This window comes from Myodes glareolus, chromosome 12, assembly GCF_982192425.1.
Source record: "Myodes glareolus chromosome 12, mMyoGla1.1, whole genome shotgun sequence".
NCBI classification, from domain to species: Eukaryota; Metazoa; Chordata; class Mammalia; order Rodentia; family Cricetidae; genus Myodes; species Myodes glareolus.
In genome coordinates this window covers 42,401,689-42,416,269 of record NC_142037.1, presented here as the reverse complement: position 1 = coordinate 42,416,269, position 14,581 = coordinate 42,401,689, and the positions used below count along the sequence as shown (strand labels likewise).

Genomic DNA, 14,581 nt, shown 5'->3' with positions numbered 1-14,581 from the left:
TCCCTACATGACATACATTACACACTCATTTTTGCTGCTCAAATTTTGTTCTTAACCTTATTCTCAAAGAAAAAGTTTTATGGTTACTGTTTGTTCTTTTATTTATTGTTGTTACCATTCTATCTTCAGAATTTAAAAGTAATAAGTAGACGGTAAGCACTCAATAAATATGTTGAGTGAATTACTGGAGAAATAGATAGGATGAGGTGTTCTTTGTAAATCAAATGACTTAGAACCCAACTACCTTAAGACATAGAACTTAACTAAACTGTTACCCTTTGTATGCATAATGTATTTGGATGTGAACTTCATTCTCCAGCTTTAGGGAGATTTTTGCTATTAGTTTGTTATTTATTTTGTTTTTATCTTAGCTCCTTCTATCGGATGGATTCTAAGTTTTGGAATATCTCCCAGACTTCTTGAAGTATTGGTCATGCACATGTCCTTCTTACATAGCTCAGTATGTTATTATCTTAACTGTTCCTCTATCCCTTAAGTCCATTCGTTTGCATGCAGTGTCTGTTGATGATACTTTATGTGCTAGTAGTTTTTAGTTGAGTGATTCTTTCATTTCCTGAATTTTATTCTGGTTTCTTTTCAGGGTTCCCCTATCCTTGCTTATATTTTCCTCCATATGTTGAACTTTTGACTCCAATGTACTGTTTTGCTCACTTTCAGGACTGTCTTATTGACAACCTAAATATGTTACCTTAATTTGTTAACTGATTTTTTTCTTTTAAATTCTTGATATGACCATTTGTAGAGTTAAGTTCTGAGTCAGTGCGTATTGCTTGACATGGGAATGGCCATGTGAAAGACCCAAATGCCTCAGACCAACAGGAGTGGCAAAGCTTTCTCAGGGTGAAGCTCAGAGGGATGGAAAACTCTGGATTTTGTTATTTTCTTCTAAAAGTATTGTGCTTTGTTCTAACTTCAATTAAATTACTAGTAGATCACCTTGAACTTGTAAAAATTTAATACTTAGTAGAGTGTCTATTTCTGTTTTGTCCTGAGGTTTAGGTCTTTAGTCCTCTTTTGTCTCAGTTATCATTATGGATGTTATCATTTGAATATAAAAAATGTTCCAAATGAGGAGCATAAGGAGGGAGAACATGAAGAAGGAAGTCAGGACCGCGAGGGGTGCGTTCACCCACTGATACAAGGGGACTGATCTAATGAGAGCTCACCAAGGCCAGCTGGACTGGGACTGAAGGAGCATGTGATCAAACCGGATTCTCTGAATGTGGTTGACATGGGGGCTGTCTGAGAAGCCATTGATAATGGCACTGGGACTTGTTTCGTCTGCATGTACTGGCTTTTTGGGATCCTAGTCTGTTTGGATGCTCACCTGGAGACCTGGAGGGAGCGGGGAGGAACTTGAACTTCCCACAGGGCAGGAAACCCTGACTGCTCTTAGGACTGGAGAGGGAGTGGGGGGAGTGGGAGGGTATTGGGAGGAGGGGAGGAAGTGGAAATTTTTATAAATTAATAAAAATAAAATAAAATAAAATAAATAAAAAATGTTCTCACAGGCTAACATGTTTGAATTTCTATCTACTTGAATATGTTTTTAAAGATTTATTTTTAAAATAAATACACACACGTGTGTGTGTACGTGTGTGTGTGCATGTGTGTGTGTGCATGTGTGTGTTTCATGAGGGCACATGAGTTTGGGTGCCTACAGAGGACAGAGGCATCAGATCCCCCAGAGCTGAAAGCTACAGGCAGTTGAGAACTGATGTGGGTGCCAGGAATCAAACTCAGGTCTTCCACAGAAGTAAAAAGTGTTCTTAACCACTGAGCTATCTCTCCAGTCCTACTTGAATAATTCTTATATTGCCTTAGTTCACCTTTCTCCTTCACTTCCCTGGAGTTTTCATATAGGATGGATTGGCTTCTGGCTCTGTAACCATTTCTGTTCTTAACTTCAGTAAATGGATGCATTTGTTAGTTTTATAGATGAATGGTGTGTGGTACCAAGTCAAATATTCTTGGTTTGTATGGGCTCTGGAAATACACTCATTTTCCCTATCCTTTAAAAATTCAAGGCCAGACTGTACAAAATTCAGGCAAGAGTAAATCATCAATACTTTATAGAAAGTCTGTTATCACAAAATACTGCTTGCAACACTCATCAACTGCTAAATAATATTAAACTGCTCCATTTTTTCCTTGAGTTTGACAAATAACACTTGTTATGCTTTGAATTTAAAAAATCACTGACTGTTGCTAAGTGTTTTATATTTGACATTTTGTGTTCATGCTCTCCCAATTTTTTTTGTTGGTGACTCACAGTTTATTCTTGCTTCCATCTTCTAAATAAGTAAGAACAGAAAATAGGGAGGAAAAGAAAGACATTTACGAATAAATATTTAGAAATACCTTTTTCCCCCATTTCATAAGTGATCTAGAAATACTGAAAACATTATTTGGCAGATAAAGATTGGAATTCAAGAGCCATTTCAATTTTTTGCACAACAAATGTAGAGGATAGAAATATAGACTCTAAAATATGCAATGCAAAAATATTTGAAAACATTAAGGATTAGAACAATGGTAAAATTAAGAAAAAAATGACCTATGAACTTTCACAGGCCCATGGATACAAATATTCAGAAAAAAAAACACTCACAGGAAGAAATAACTAATAAAGTCTCCCAGGATTTGAATTCAACTTTCCTAAAAAAATTCTGGTTGTTTTCAGAACATCAATGATCAGTTCATAACAATTAGTAAGAACAATTGTTATTTTTAAAGTATAATATTCTGAAGACAAAGACATGACTGTATTTATTTTTCATTTTAATAATTATTGTGAAAAATTTTAATCTAAATTTATGAGTATGACATTGTGACAAAATTGAGGATTACTTTTTAATTATTAGAAGTAGTAAAACTACATCTGAAAAGCTTATAATACAGCTAGCCCTATTAACAAAGCTTAAAAGTTATTAAATTTCAGAGCAAGAAACTTTCTGATGAAAAAATTTAAAAATTGAAGACTTAACATTAGTGATAACTCCTCAAAACCTAGCATTAGTGGTCTCTTATTCTTTAGCATTTAAAGCACCATTTTTCCATGCTGTTTCTGGCAAAATAGAAACGTCTTCATTTGCTGGTTCTTCCTGTATAATTAAAAACCCTAAATATCAATCAGAAAACAAGTATCAGAAGCCTCTGAAAACTGGAAAGAAGAAAGAAACACAGGTAGAGAATTCAGGCCCTAGGAATGACATGCATTTATTTCCATTTCGCTTACATACTCCAGAAAGGGTTCTCAAGAAGACAGCCACCCTGAAGTGTCAATGAATACTCCAAGGAAAAGTCTCGAGGGAAGCCTCTTTTTCTTTCTAGACAGATAATGAAGAAAACAGCAGCCTCCCAAGACAGAACACTTTCAAATAGTAACTCTGCTACTGAAAATGAATATCACAAAACAAAATGTAGCTCTTCACCACCCACACATGAGAAGAGTCACTTTAAAAATCCTGTATTATATCATTGCTAGCAATATTGAAGTTCTCCAATCCAGCTGCTGAGATAGTTTTATTGGGCTAACTGTGCAGTTCTAAGTTTTGATGCCTTCTAAGCACTAAATCTTATGGAATCAGTGGACCCCATGAAGATACTACTCTCATCAAGCTGCAATAAAAGCAGAGGAAGCCTAGGCAAGCCAGGACTTTTGCAGTACTCGGAGCTAAGAAAGCAATGTAGAGTTTCAGCAGAGGGTGTGCATGAACGGTAAGACAAGGTACTAACAGCAGAGGTCTGGAGGGCCAGCCAGAACACTCACATCTGGTTCACAGTGAAGAGACTCTCCTCTCTCCAAAGGATGTTGGCAGAGACTACCAATAAGATATGAACTTAAGCTGCCTCCTGGAAGTAAATACAATCTAGAGCCTTAAAACATAGTAGCCAACACATCCAGATGCTAATGGAAAACCAGTTATCACACCAAGAACCAAGATCTTAAAACTAGTAAGAAATGAAATTCAGGATACACCAACATCTCTGTAACAACATCAGAGTTATCTGCTGAGCAATTCAAGCCACCCATAATACACACGTTGCAAGAGAAAGCCACAAACATGAGAAGATGAAGAAACACTTGGCAAAGTCTTTAAGCAGAAAAATTTAAAGAATCAAGTTGAAATTGAAAGGCTAAGTGATTAAATAACTGAACAAAATCAATGGCTCTCAGTAGCTGGAGCGTATAAAAGAAAAAGTAATAATGAAGGAAAGCACTAGAAATTACTCAGTTTGAGCAAGAGATAAAATTAAATTAACAAAAGGGTGATGGAAATGTCTAACGTTGACTTTGGTGAAGGTCACACCAGGCAGAAAGTATGAAAATCCTTTGGATTAGATGCCTTAAATGATAAATTATACTATTCTATGTAGTGATTTATCAGTAAAGCTTTTTTAAAAGTTCAGTTGATGAAATTTCAATTAAATGGTGAAAGGGACACAAAAGCACTTGCTAAAGATGCATGGGAAGTTCAATGTTTGGATCAAGATATGGAACTGATGTGTATAGATATTAATCAAAATTAATTAAGTCAAGCATGTAAACTATGTGTAATTTCTCCTTAACCATGGCACTTAAGAACTGGTTCTTGTAAGAACTTATTACATAATATCAAATTTCTTTCCAAGATATTTTCAGCAATTTATAATCATAAAGGTTGTATTAAAATTCAGGTGCTTTTCATCTTTGCGTCCATAATATTGATAACTTTGTGGCTAAATAAATGACATTATAGCTTGAATTATTATTAATTTATTGTTAAGTGATGCTGAAAAAACTGGATATCCACTTTCAGAAGAATGAAATTAGATCCATATCTCTCACCCTGCATTAAAATCAGGGTTTTAATTAAATTTAAACTTGATCAAAGACCTGAATTTAAGACAGGGAATGCTGCAACTGCTAAAGAAAAACAAAGAATATACTTCCCTTCAAGATGTACATATAGATAAGAACTTTCTGACTAGGACCCCACTATTAGAAGGAATTTCCCCAATGATTAATAAATTGGATGAATTGAAATTTAAAATGTTTTATCCAGCAAACTGAATAGACAGCTTCAGAATGTGTGAAGATATGTGGTACCCTATGTAGAATTGAAAAACATTATAGTAAGTGACGTATTCCAGGTCCCAAATGACAAATACCAGACTTTACCTCTCATATGTAGATCCTTGTCTCTAACTGTTAAATATGTGTATCAGGAGACGACAAATATAAATAAGAGCAACGAAATTAGAAAGGGGCCCATGAGATTAGAGAAAAGAGCCCTTAGTGGAAGACAAGGGAAGAAAACAACAAAGTGAAAGGGAAACCCTAGGGGTAAAATGTTACAGTGGAGAAGAGGCTGGAAGATGAGGGAGCGAGGGGAAGAGTAACCACCAAAATGAAGTGTGTACGCAAATCACACTGGAAACATACTTTGTAAGATAACTTAAACACAAAAATGTAATATTGTTTAAAAAGATAAACACAAAAAAATATGAAAGTGATTTTCATTTTTTGTTTGCTGATTTATTGTTGTTTAAATAAACATGCTTAAATAAGTGTTTCCATATCACATGCTCATTGGGCTTCTGTCTTATTGACATGTCCTTGACTTTTTCTCTTCTTTTACAAATCTTTCTAAGAACTGAGTCTGCCTTCTCTATTGTTAGGAGAATAAAATATTTAGCCATAGAGTTCATGTAAGTATTTTTATCTTTTAAAAATGTTTCTTTAACACAGAGTTAAATTTTCTTTTGCATTTCTTAAATGCTCTTCAGAGAGTATAAACATGGGTAGCATAAGACAGGAATTCAGCTTAGCGTTCTCTAGATAGTTGAACTGATGTTCTCACACATGTGTGGGGTGGGTATGGTGTAATGTTGTGTGTTGTGATGCATGTGTGTAGGGGTGAGTGCATGCCACAAGAGCACGTGTGGAGGTCAGAGGATAACCTGCACCAAGAGTCTGTCCCTCCTTCATGTGGTTCTCAGGGATGATATTCAGACTGTTAGTTGTAGTAATATTTCATTTGTATTTTAATAAATAAAGTTTTCTGAATATCAGAATTCAAAACAGCCACACTAGTCAGTCATCCAGGCCAGGCACAGTTTTAATCCCAGGAGCTACACTAGATAGCCACAGGGGCCAGGCAGTGGCGGTGCACACCTTTAATCGCAGCACTAGAGAGGAATATAAGGCGGGATGAGAGAGGAACTCACTCTCTTTGAGTCTGAAGATTTCACAGAGGTATGAGTTCTCTAGTGGCTTGGCTGCTCTGCTTTCCTGATCATCAGGTTGAACCCCAATATCTATCTCTGGGTATTTATTATTAGTGCTACAGTTTGTCTTGGCAGCAAGCACCCTCACCTGCTGAACCATCTCACTGGCATAGTTTAGCTTATTTTGTTTATGCCATTCATGAATGGGAGGTACTTCTAGATCTTTTCTCTATTTAATTAATCATTTTTCCATTTTCACACCAGTTATATACTACCTTACTACTGAATTGATGTATAAAACAAAAAATATAAATGAAATGGCTAATCTAATTTAAATTCCTACTAAAGTATAAGATAAAATCATAGTTTTTTACTGAAAATATGTAAAGGCAAAAACTATTCATCTTAAAATTATTTTGATGTTTTTATATCACGTCAAATTATTGTTGCATTAAAGGTGAAATTATTTTTTATTTGCCATTAACAGCACATTCTCTTCCATCTTGTTCTCCACTCATACAGACAATAACAAACGTCCAGGGTGGCACCGGCATGTAAAGAAATTAGTTTCCCTTTCATTTTCCTTATTTATTTGCTTTGGTTTGAAGACGGAGTCTCACTTTATAGCCAGGACTGGACTCTAATAAATTTGTGAAAATCCATCTGCCTTAGTATCCTAAATGCTGGGATGTTGGGCAAGAACCCAGCACCCAACCTCATTTTCATTTTACAAACATATATAAAACATTTATATATGTGTCTATATAAACATTTTATTTATATATAATATATAAAACAACAAATATCTATTCACTCTCAAGAATATATGTATGGATATATATTGACTCTTGAGAGTTGCATATATGAAATCAAAGAGTCTAGAACAGCAAGCCTTTCTACTGTCCATTGTTCTGTTTTCAAGATGCCAATGTCTAAAACAGTCATTCTTTTTGAGCATCGAAGCCTTTGCTTTCTAGCCATTAATTACCAAGTGGTTGGTAGAATGAGACCTGGGAGAATTCCAGAGAATTCTAAATCAGATATTTTCTTGACATGGTATTACATTGTAGACCAGGATGGCTTCAAACTCTATCCTTCCAAGGGCTAGGATGATAGGCATGTGTTGTACCTGGTAATACCTTATCTGCTGTAACTACTCGCTTTGTTTGAAAACTTTTACATATTTGAAGGAAGTGTTATCTCTTGTTTTTAGTGGCTTATCTTTAGTCAAATTCTTTCTTGTTCTCTAGCTGTTTTGAAACTCAAAAGTAAACTATGAAATACAAATATAGCATAATCTTAAGACATAGTCTCACAAAATATTTAAATATAGATAATTCAGACTTACCTCTATTTCTTTTCTTAGCTTTTCATGTGTCTTTTTCTCTTCTTCAATAAAATATGTTTTCTCAATGATTGAATCTTTTACTGTCGTAATTTTATTCATTAGCTTTGAAATGTCTTCCTGAATAATTGTAAAATTTAAAATATTCAAGTCAAAACCCAATAATCAAAATAAACCCAAGACATTCAGTGCTTTCATAATTTATGAAAACTAGTTTAATATTTAAATTTTGAAAACAAGATTAAAACATTACTTCTATGGCCATACAAAATAAAAAACCACTATTTACAGAAAGCAAACCTGGATTTGAAAACAAAATAGAACACAAAGGAAAGTAGTAGTTGGGCTGACGAATCCCTGACAACAGAGCAGAGGATACTCTTTAAGTCTTTAGCAAGGAGGGGGAGATATTTTAAATCGGTATCCTCTATGGTTTTCAAAGATTAGTAAGAGGAATACAAAGATGCTCAATGTGCAATCATGAATTCAGTTTGTCTACATAGTAGCATTAATCACATGAACTGATTTGGTCTAGCTTCATCAGAATAGAAGCCAGAGACTGACATTTTTCATGAATTACCCTTTCTGCAGTAAATGGACTAATTGTTCACTGTGATTTTGACCATGCAAACACACACACACACTTAATAAAGCCACAGATGATCTATATCTCCTTTAAGCAACAACGCATTTGGAAAGTTGTTATTTAATTTATATATCTTATTGATACATGTACTTAAGTTATAAAACTTGAATAAACAGTTTCTGAATGTAGAACTATTGGTATTACATTAATTTAACTATTATTTACTATATATACTTACAAAAACCAGAAAAGGGTTTAGTAAGTAACACTTCAAACCTGTATTTGTGTTGTATAGCTCCCTTGTGGATTGTGGAGATTTTCCATAAGATCTTCTTTCATTGTCTTTAGGTTTTTGATGAGATCTCGCTTTTCATAGAGTTCAGTCATAAATGAGCATTTGCTGTCTATCTCTCCTAAGCTATCTTTATAGGCTTTTATTTTTGCATAATATGCATTATATTTTATCATTTTTTCCTTGAAATTTTCTTGGGCTGTTTCTGAATCAAATTTAAGCTTTACAGTTTCTGAATATAAGGACTCAATCTGAGCTTCCAAGAGTCCACACCGATGTCTGGAATTCTCCATGGCAGCATCTTGCTGGTGCATCTGCCTCTCTGTTTCTTTAGCTTCTGCAGCAGTAGCTGCTATTTGGTTTTCAAGATCATGAAGTTCAATCTGTAATGAATTCCATAAATATCAGTAATGATTAATTCATTTGTATTCAGCACAGAGGAAAGTCATTATTTTGACTCATAATGTACATAAAAAGTCACAACATAAAAGTATACCTTTATAAGATATAAGAAAATGACTCATAATAGAAGACATGCAATTACACAATATACACTTATAGAATTACAGAAGGGTCCCAAAGTTGTATATTTCTTGCTTGTTTACTTAATTCTAAAGTCTTAAAATTATATAATTTTGCATCTTACAAATAAAGGAGATATTTGGTCATTTTAAAAATGCATTTATAGGTACCAGAAGTATTCATTCAAATAAGACAATGTGGTAAAATTTATACAGTCCAGAGTTAAGTAACCTAAAGACTAGGTTCCAGCGCCTTTACTGCTTTTTACCAATCTCTATGATCACACATAAGCAAATCTCACTTCCTTCACTTACAAAATGAACATAAAGGTATCTATTTGCTTTCCCAGGGTATCCGTTGTCACTGACCCACGCATCCTTGTTAAACCCTGGTTTTCATCCCACCAGTTTCTTTGGATCTCCTTAGTCAGTTCTTACTACTTCTCAGTCTCAATAACTCCTTCAAATACTGGGCGTCCTCAGGGCACAGCCATCATATTTCTTCTTGTCAGTCTATATGTGTAATTAAGTAATTACAGACTAGTCCCAGCTTTTCTATCTTCCACTGATGGTTACAGACTATATGTGGTGATTGAGTTCTATATGCCACTGCCACAGGCCACTTCAAATCCAGCATGTCCCCAAATCAGACTTTCCTTCCTTCCTCCCTAACCTATTTCTATTTGGATCAATTGCCACAGCACAAGACCTTAGTGATATATAATACAGTGTTATTTATCATGGACATGCCCGGAAGAAGTTGGTGTTGCTAAATGATGCATAAGGTTGAGAATAGGAAGGGGAAGAATGCAGAGGGCAGTGGGGTGAAGAGATGGACTGAACAACCGGTTTGTTAGTTTTTTTTTTAGAAAGTAATTTTATTAAATTATAAAAGTTTCCATTTCCGCCCCTCCTCCTAACACCCTCCCACTCCCCCCACTCCCTCTCCTCCTCCCTCTTCATCCCTAAGAGCAGTCAGGGTTTCCTGCCCTGTGGGAAGTTCAAGTTCCTCCCCCCTCCATCCAGGTCCAGGAAGGTGAGTATCCAAACAGACTGGATTCCCAAAATCCAGTATATGCAGAGGAAACAAGTCCTAGTGTCATTGTCAATGGCTTTTGAGAAAGACTTCGGGCCAGCCACATTCAGAAATCCGGCCACATTCAGAGAATCTGGTTGGATCGCGTCCTTGTTCAGTCCCAGTCCAACTGGCCTTGGTGAACTCTCATTAGATCAGTCCCCTTGTATAAGTGGGTGATCGCATCCCTCGCAGTCCTGATTTACTTTTTCATTTTCTTCCTCCTTCTGCTCCTCATTTGGACCTTGGGGGGCTCAGTCCGGTGCTCCAATGTGGGTCTCCGTCTGTATCGCCATCCATCGTCGGATGAAGGTTCCCTCTGGTCTTGCCTTCTTTGTTCACGTTCTCTTTCCTTCTGCTTCTCGTTTGGACCTAGGGAGATAAGTCCAGTGTTCCAATGTGGGTCTCTGTCTCTATCTCCATCCATCGCCAGATGAAGGATCTATGGTGATAAGCAAAATATTCATCAGTATGGTTATGGGCCAAGGCCGGTTCAGGCACCCTCTCCTCTGTCCAGAGAACAATCTGGGGATCTCTCCTTGGATCTGAAATCCCATATATAATCAAGTCTCCTGTAAACCCTAAAATGACTCCCTTAGTTGAAATATATTCTTCCCTGATCCCATATTCATCCTTCCTCCCTCCCCCCCAACCCGGTCCACCGAGCTTTCCCCATTCCTCTCCTACTCCCTTCTCTCTAACCCTCTCCCCTTCCAACAACCCTCCCCCCCCCATGCACCTGAGGTTACCTGGGACTCTTGTCTATTTCCTATCTCCTGGCAGATAGCTAAATAATCTTCATCAGGTTCATCTTCTTATTTAGCTTCTCTAGGATCACGAATAATAGGCTCAAAGACCTTTAATTATGGTTAGAATCCACTTATGAGTGAATACATACCGTGTTCCTCTTTTTGGGTCTGGCTTACCTCACTCAGTAAAGCGTTTTCTATTTCCATCCATTTGCATGCAAAATTCAAGATGTCATTGTTTTTTTGCCACTGAGTAAAACTCTAATGTGTATATGTTCCACACCTTTTTTAACCATTCTTCTATTGAGGGGCACCTAGGTTGTTTCCAGGTTCTGGCTATTACAAATAGTGCTGCTATGAACATAGTTGAACAAATGCTTTTGTAGTATGTTAGGGAATCTCTAGGGTATATTCCCAAGAGTGGAATTGCTGGGTCCTGAGGGAGGTTGACTCCCAGTTTCCTGAGAAACTGCCACACTGATTTCCACAGTGGCTGCACAAGTTTGCATTCCCACCAACAATGGATGAGTGTTTCCCTCATTCCACATCCTCTCCTGCATAGGCTATCATTGGTGTTTTTGAGTTTGGCTATTCTGACAGGTGTAAGATGATATCTCAAAGTTGTTTTGATTTGCATTTCCCTGATCGCTAAGGAGGTTGAGAATGACCTTAAGTGCCTTTTGGCCATTCGAAGTTCATCTGTTGTGAATTCTCTGTTCAGATCAGTACCCCATTTTTTAATTGGGTTAATTAGAGTTTTAGTGTCTAGTTTCTTGAGTTCTTTGTATATTTTGGAGATCAGACCTTTGTCTGATGAGGGGTTGGTGAAGATCTTCTCCCAGTCAGAAGGTAGCCTTTTTGTCTTACTGACAGTGTCCTTTGCTTTACAGAAGCTTCTCAGTTTCAGTAGATCCCATTTGTTCATTGTTTCTCTTATTGTCTGCACTCCTGGGGTTCTGCTTAGGAAGTGGTCTCCTGTGCCTATATCTTGTAGACTACTTCCCACTTTCTCTTCTATTAGGTTCAAAGTGGTCGGATTAATGTTGATGTCTTTAATCCATTTGGACCTGAGTTTTGTGCATGGTGATAGATATGGATCTATTTTCATTCTTCTAGAGGTTGACATCCAGTTATGCCAGCACCATTTGTTAAAGATGCTTTCCTTCTTCCATTGTATACCTTTAGCTCCCTTGTCAAAAATCAGGTGTTCATAAGTTTGTGGGTTAATACCCGGGTCTTCTATTCGATTCCATAGGTCGACTTCTCTGTTCTTATGCCAATACCAAGCTGTTTTCAACACTGTTGCTCTGTAATAGAGTTTGAAGTCAGGGATAGTAATGCCTCCAGAAGTTCCTTTATTGTATAAGATTGTTTTGGCTCTCCTGGGTTTTTTTGTTTTCCCATATAAACTTGATTATTGTTCTCTCAAGGTCTGTGAAGAAGTTTGGTGGGATTTTGATGGGAATTGCATTGAATCTATAGATTGCTTTTGGTAGAATTGCCATTTTTACTATGTTGATTCTCCCAATCCAAGAGCAGGGGAGGTCTTTCCATTTTCTGGTATCCTCCTCAATTTCTTTCTTCAAGGACTTAAAGTTCTTGTCAAATAGGTCTTTCACTTCCTTGGTTAGAGTTACCCCAAGATATTTTATGCTATTTGTGGCTATCATGAAAGGTGATGTTTCTCTGATTTCCCTCTCTGCTTCTTTGTCCTTTGTGTATAGGAGGGCAACCGATTTTTTGGAGTTGATCTTGTATCCTGCCACATTACTAAAGGTGTTTATCAACTGTAGGAGTTCTTTGGTAGAGTTTTTGGGGTCGCTTATGTACATATCATATCGTCTGCAAATAACGAAAGTTTAACTTCATCCTTTCCAATTCGGATCCCCTTGATCCCCTTATGTTGTCTTATTGCTATTGCTAGAACTTCAAGCACTATATTGAAGAGGTATGGAGAGAGTGGACAGCCTTGTCGTGTTCCTGATTTTAGTGGAATGGCTTTGAGTTTCTCTCCGTTCAATTTGATGTTAGCTGTCGGCTTGCTGTATATTGCTTTTATTATATTCAGGTATGATCCTCGTAAACCCAATCTCTCCAACACCCTTATCATAAAGGGGTGTTGAATTTTGTCAAATGCTTTTTCAGCATCCAATGAAATGATCATATGGTTTTTTTCTTTCAGTTTATTTATATGATGGATTACATTGATAGATTTACATATGTTGAACCAACCCTGCATCTCTGGGATGAAGCCCACTTGATCATAATGGATGATTTTTCTAATGTATTCTTGGATTCGGTTTGCCAGTATTTTATTGAGTATTTTTGCGTCAATGTTCATAAGTGAGATTGGTCTGTAATTCTCTTTCTTGGTTGTGTCTTTGTGTGGTTTTGGTATCAGAGTAACTGTAGTGAACAACCTGTTTTAAATGCGTGCTGGCTTTCACTGGGCTGACTGGGGTATCTGGGCTTTGTCCTACTTGCATTAAGCTCCGGAGGTGTGTCCTCATACTAGCAAACAAAGAAGTGGAAGTACGACTGTGTAAGAGCTTTCCTAAAGCTTTTTGCTTGATTCACATGGCCAAACTGAGCTTCATGGGGTGGAAATGTATTTAGTACATGTGGAACACAACGACTACTACAAATTACAGAAGAAAGCATGTTCGTCGAAAGAAAGCTAATACGAATTTGCTCTTAAGAATGAGCCTTCTTGGGGTTGGAGAGATGGCTCAGTGTTTAAGAGCATTGCCTGCTCTTCCAAAGGTCCTGAGTTCAATTCCCAGCAACCACATGGTGGCTCACAGCCATCTGTAATGAGTTCTAGTGCCCTCTTCTGGCCTGAAGGCATACACACAGACAGAATATTGTATACATAATAAATAAATAATTTTTTTTTAAAAAAGAATGAGCCTTCTTAGGAGAGTCACAGCCTCACTGTCATAGCCAGCCATGATGAGGAACTTAAAGTAGAGAACATTAGGAGAGTTCCAGCATCATACCCACAGACAGACATGGGATGCTCTGAAGACACATGTGGGGGCCTTTGAACCCCATTTCCTTTCAGCCACAGAGATCACTGGGAATATCCTTGTATTATGGGTTTGTTTTTTTCTTTGGAAGGGGAGAGGTAGAGTGTGGGGAATGGAAAGCTTCACACCATGTGACCTAGTTTGGCTTGGCCTGGTCTGCGTGCTCTCAATTAGGAAAACACGGCAAATGTAAGGCTACAATGCAAGACTGTCCTTGATCTAAGAATCAAGGGGCCTGGGCATCACAGCATCAAAGGCACAGAGACTAAAGAATTCTTTGTAAGATCTGTGAGGTCACAGTACACTCTGACCAACTGTGGGCAGTTCCTACCTGAATTCTGAAAGAGAAAGTCAACTAGACGATCTGTAAACTAACAGTAATATGTCATAGTGTGTATAAACAGATCAGAAGTAAATTATCAGCACAGCATGGTCACAGACATAGTCCACAGGACCACCTCAAGAAACAATCTCTGTTTAATCCTCTTTCTTTATTTCTATATTTAATTGTTTGTCCAATTCCACATCAATTTCCACTCAAATAACAGGAGAATCCTTGCCATCCTTCTTTCTTTCTGTCTATGACTGTCATTCCTTTAAGTTAGTTTGAAGTTTGTAAACAAGTGAGCTTTAATTTCAAGCCCTTCTACATAAGACTCCTCTGCTGTTTTCCTGGCAGAGCCAGTCAACTATACAAACATATTCAGCAAATACTTGAAACACACCAAACACTTCTCCCACAGCTCCACT

The 14,581-nt window shown here is 37.0% G+C and overlaps 1 protein-coding gene across 1 annotated transcript in view; it reads right to left on the bottom strand.

The window, feature by feature from the left end:
* Ccdc122 (coiled-coil domain containing 122) overlaps window positions 1-14,581 on the bottom strand; it is a 48,367-nt gene that overhangs the window by 13,246 nt on the left and 20,540 nt on the right. Inside the window, exons 4-5 of the mRNA XM_048422117.3 lie at window positions 8,442-8,840; window positions 7,583-7,699 (exon numbers count right to left, since the gene is read on the bottom strand). Coding sequence (XP_048278074.1) covers window positions 7,583-7,699; window positions 8,442-8,840 — 516 coding nt within the window. The remainder of the gene's footprint in view (window positions 1-7,582; window positions 7,700-8,441; window positions 8,841-14,581) is intronic.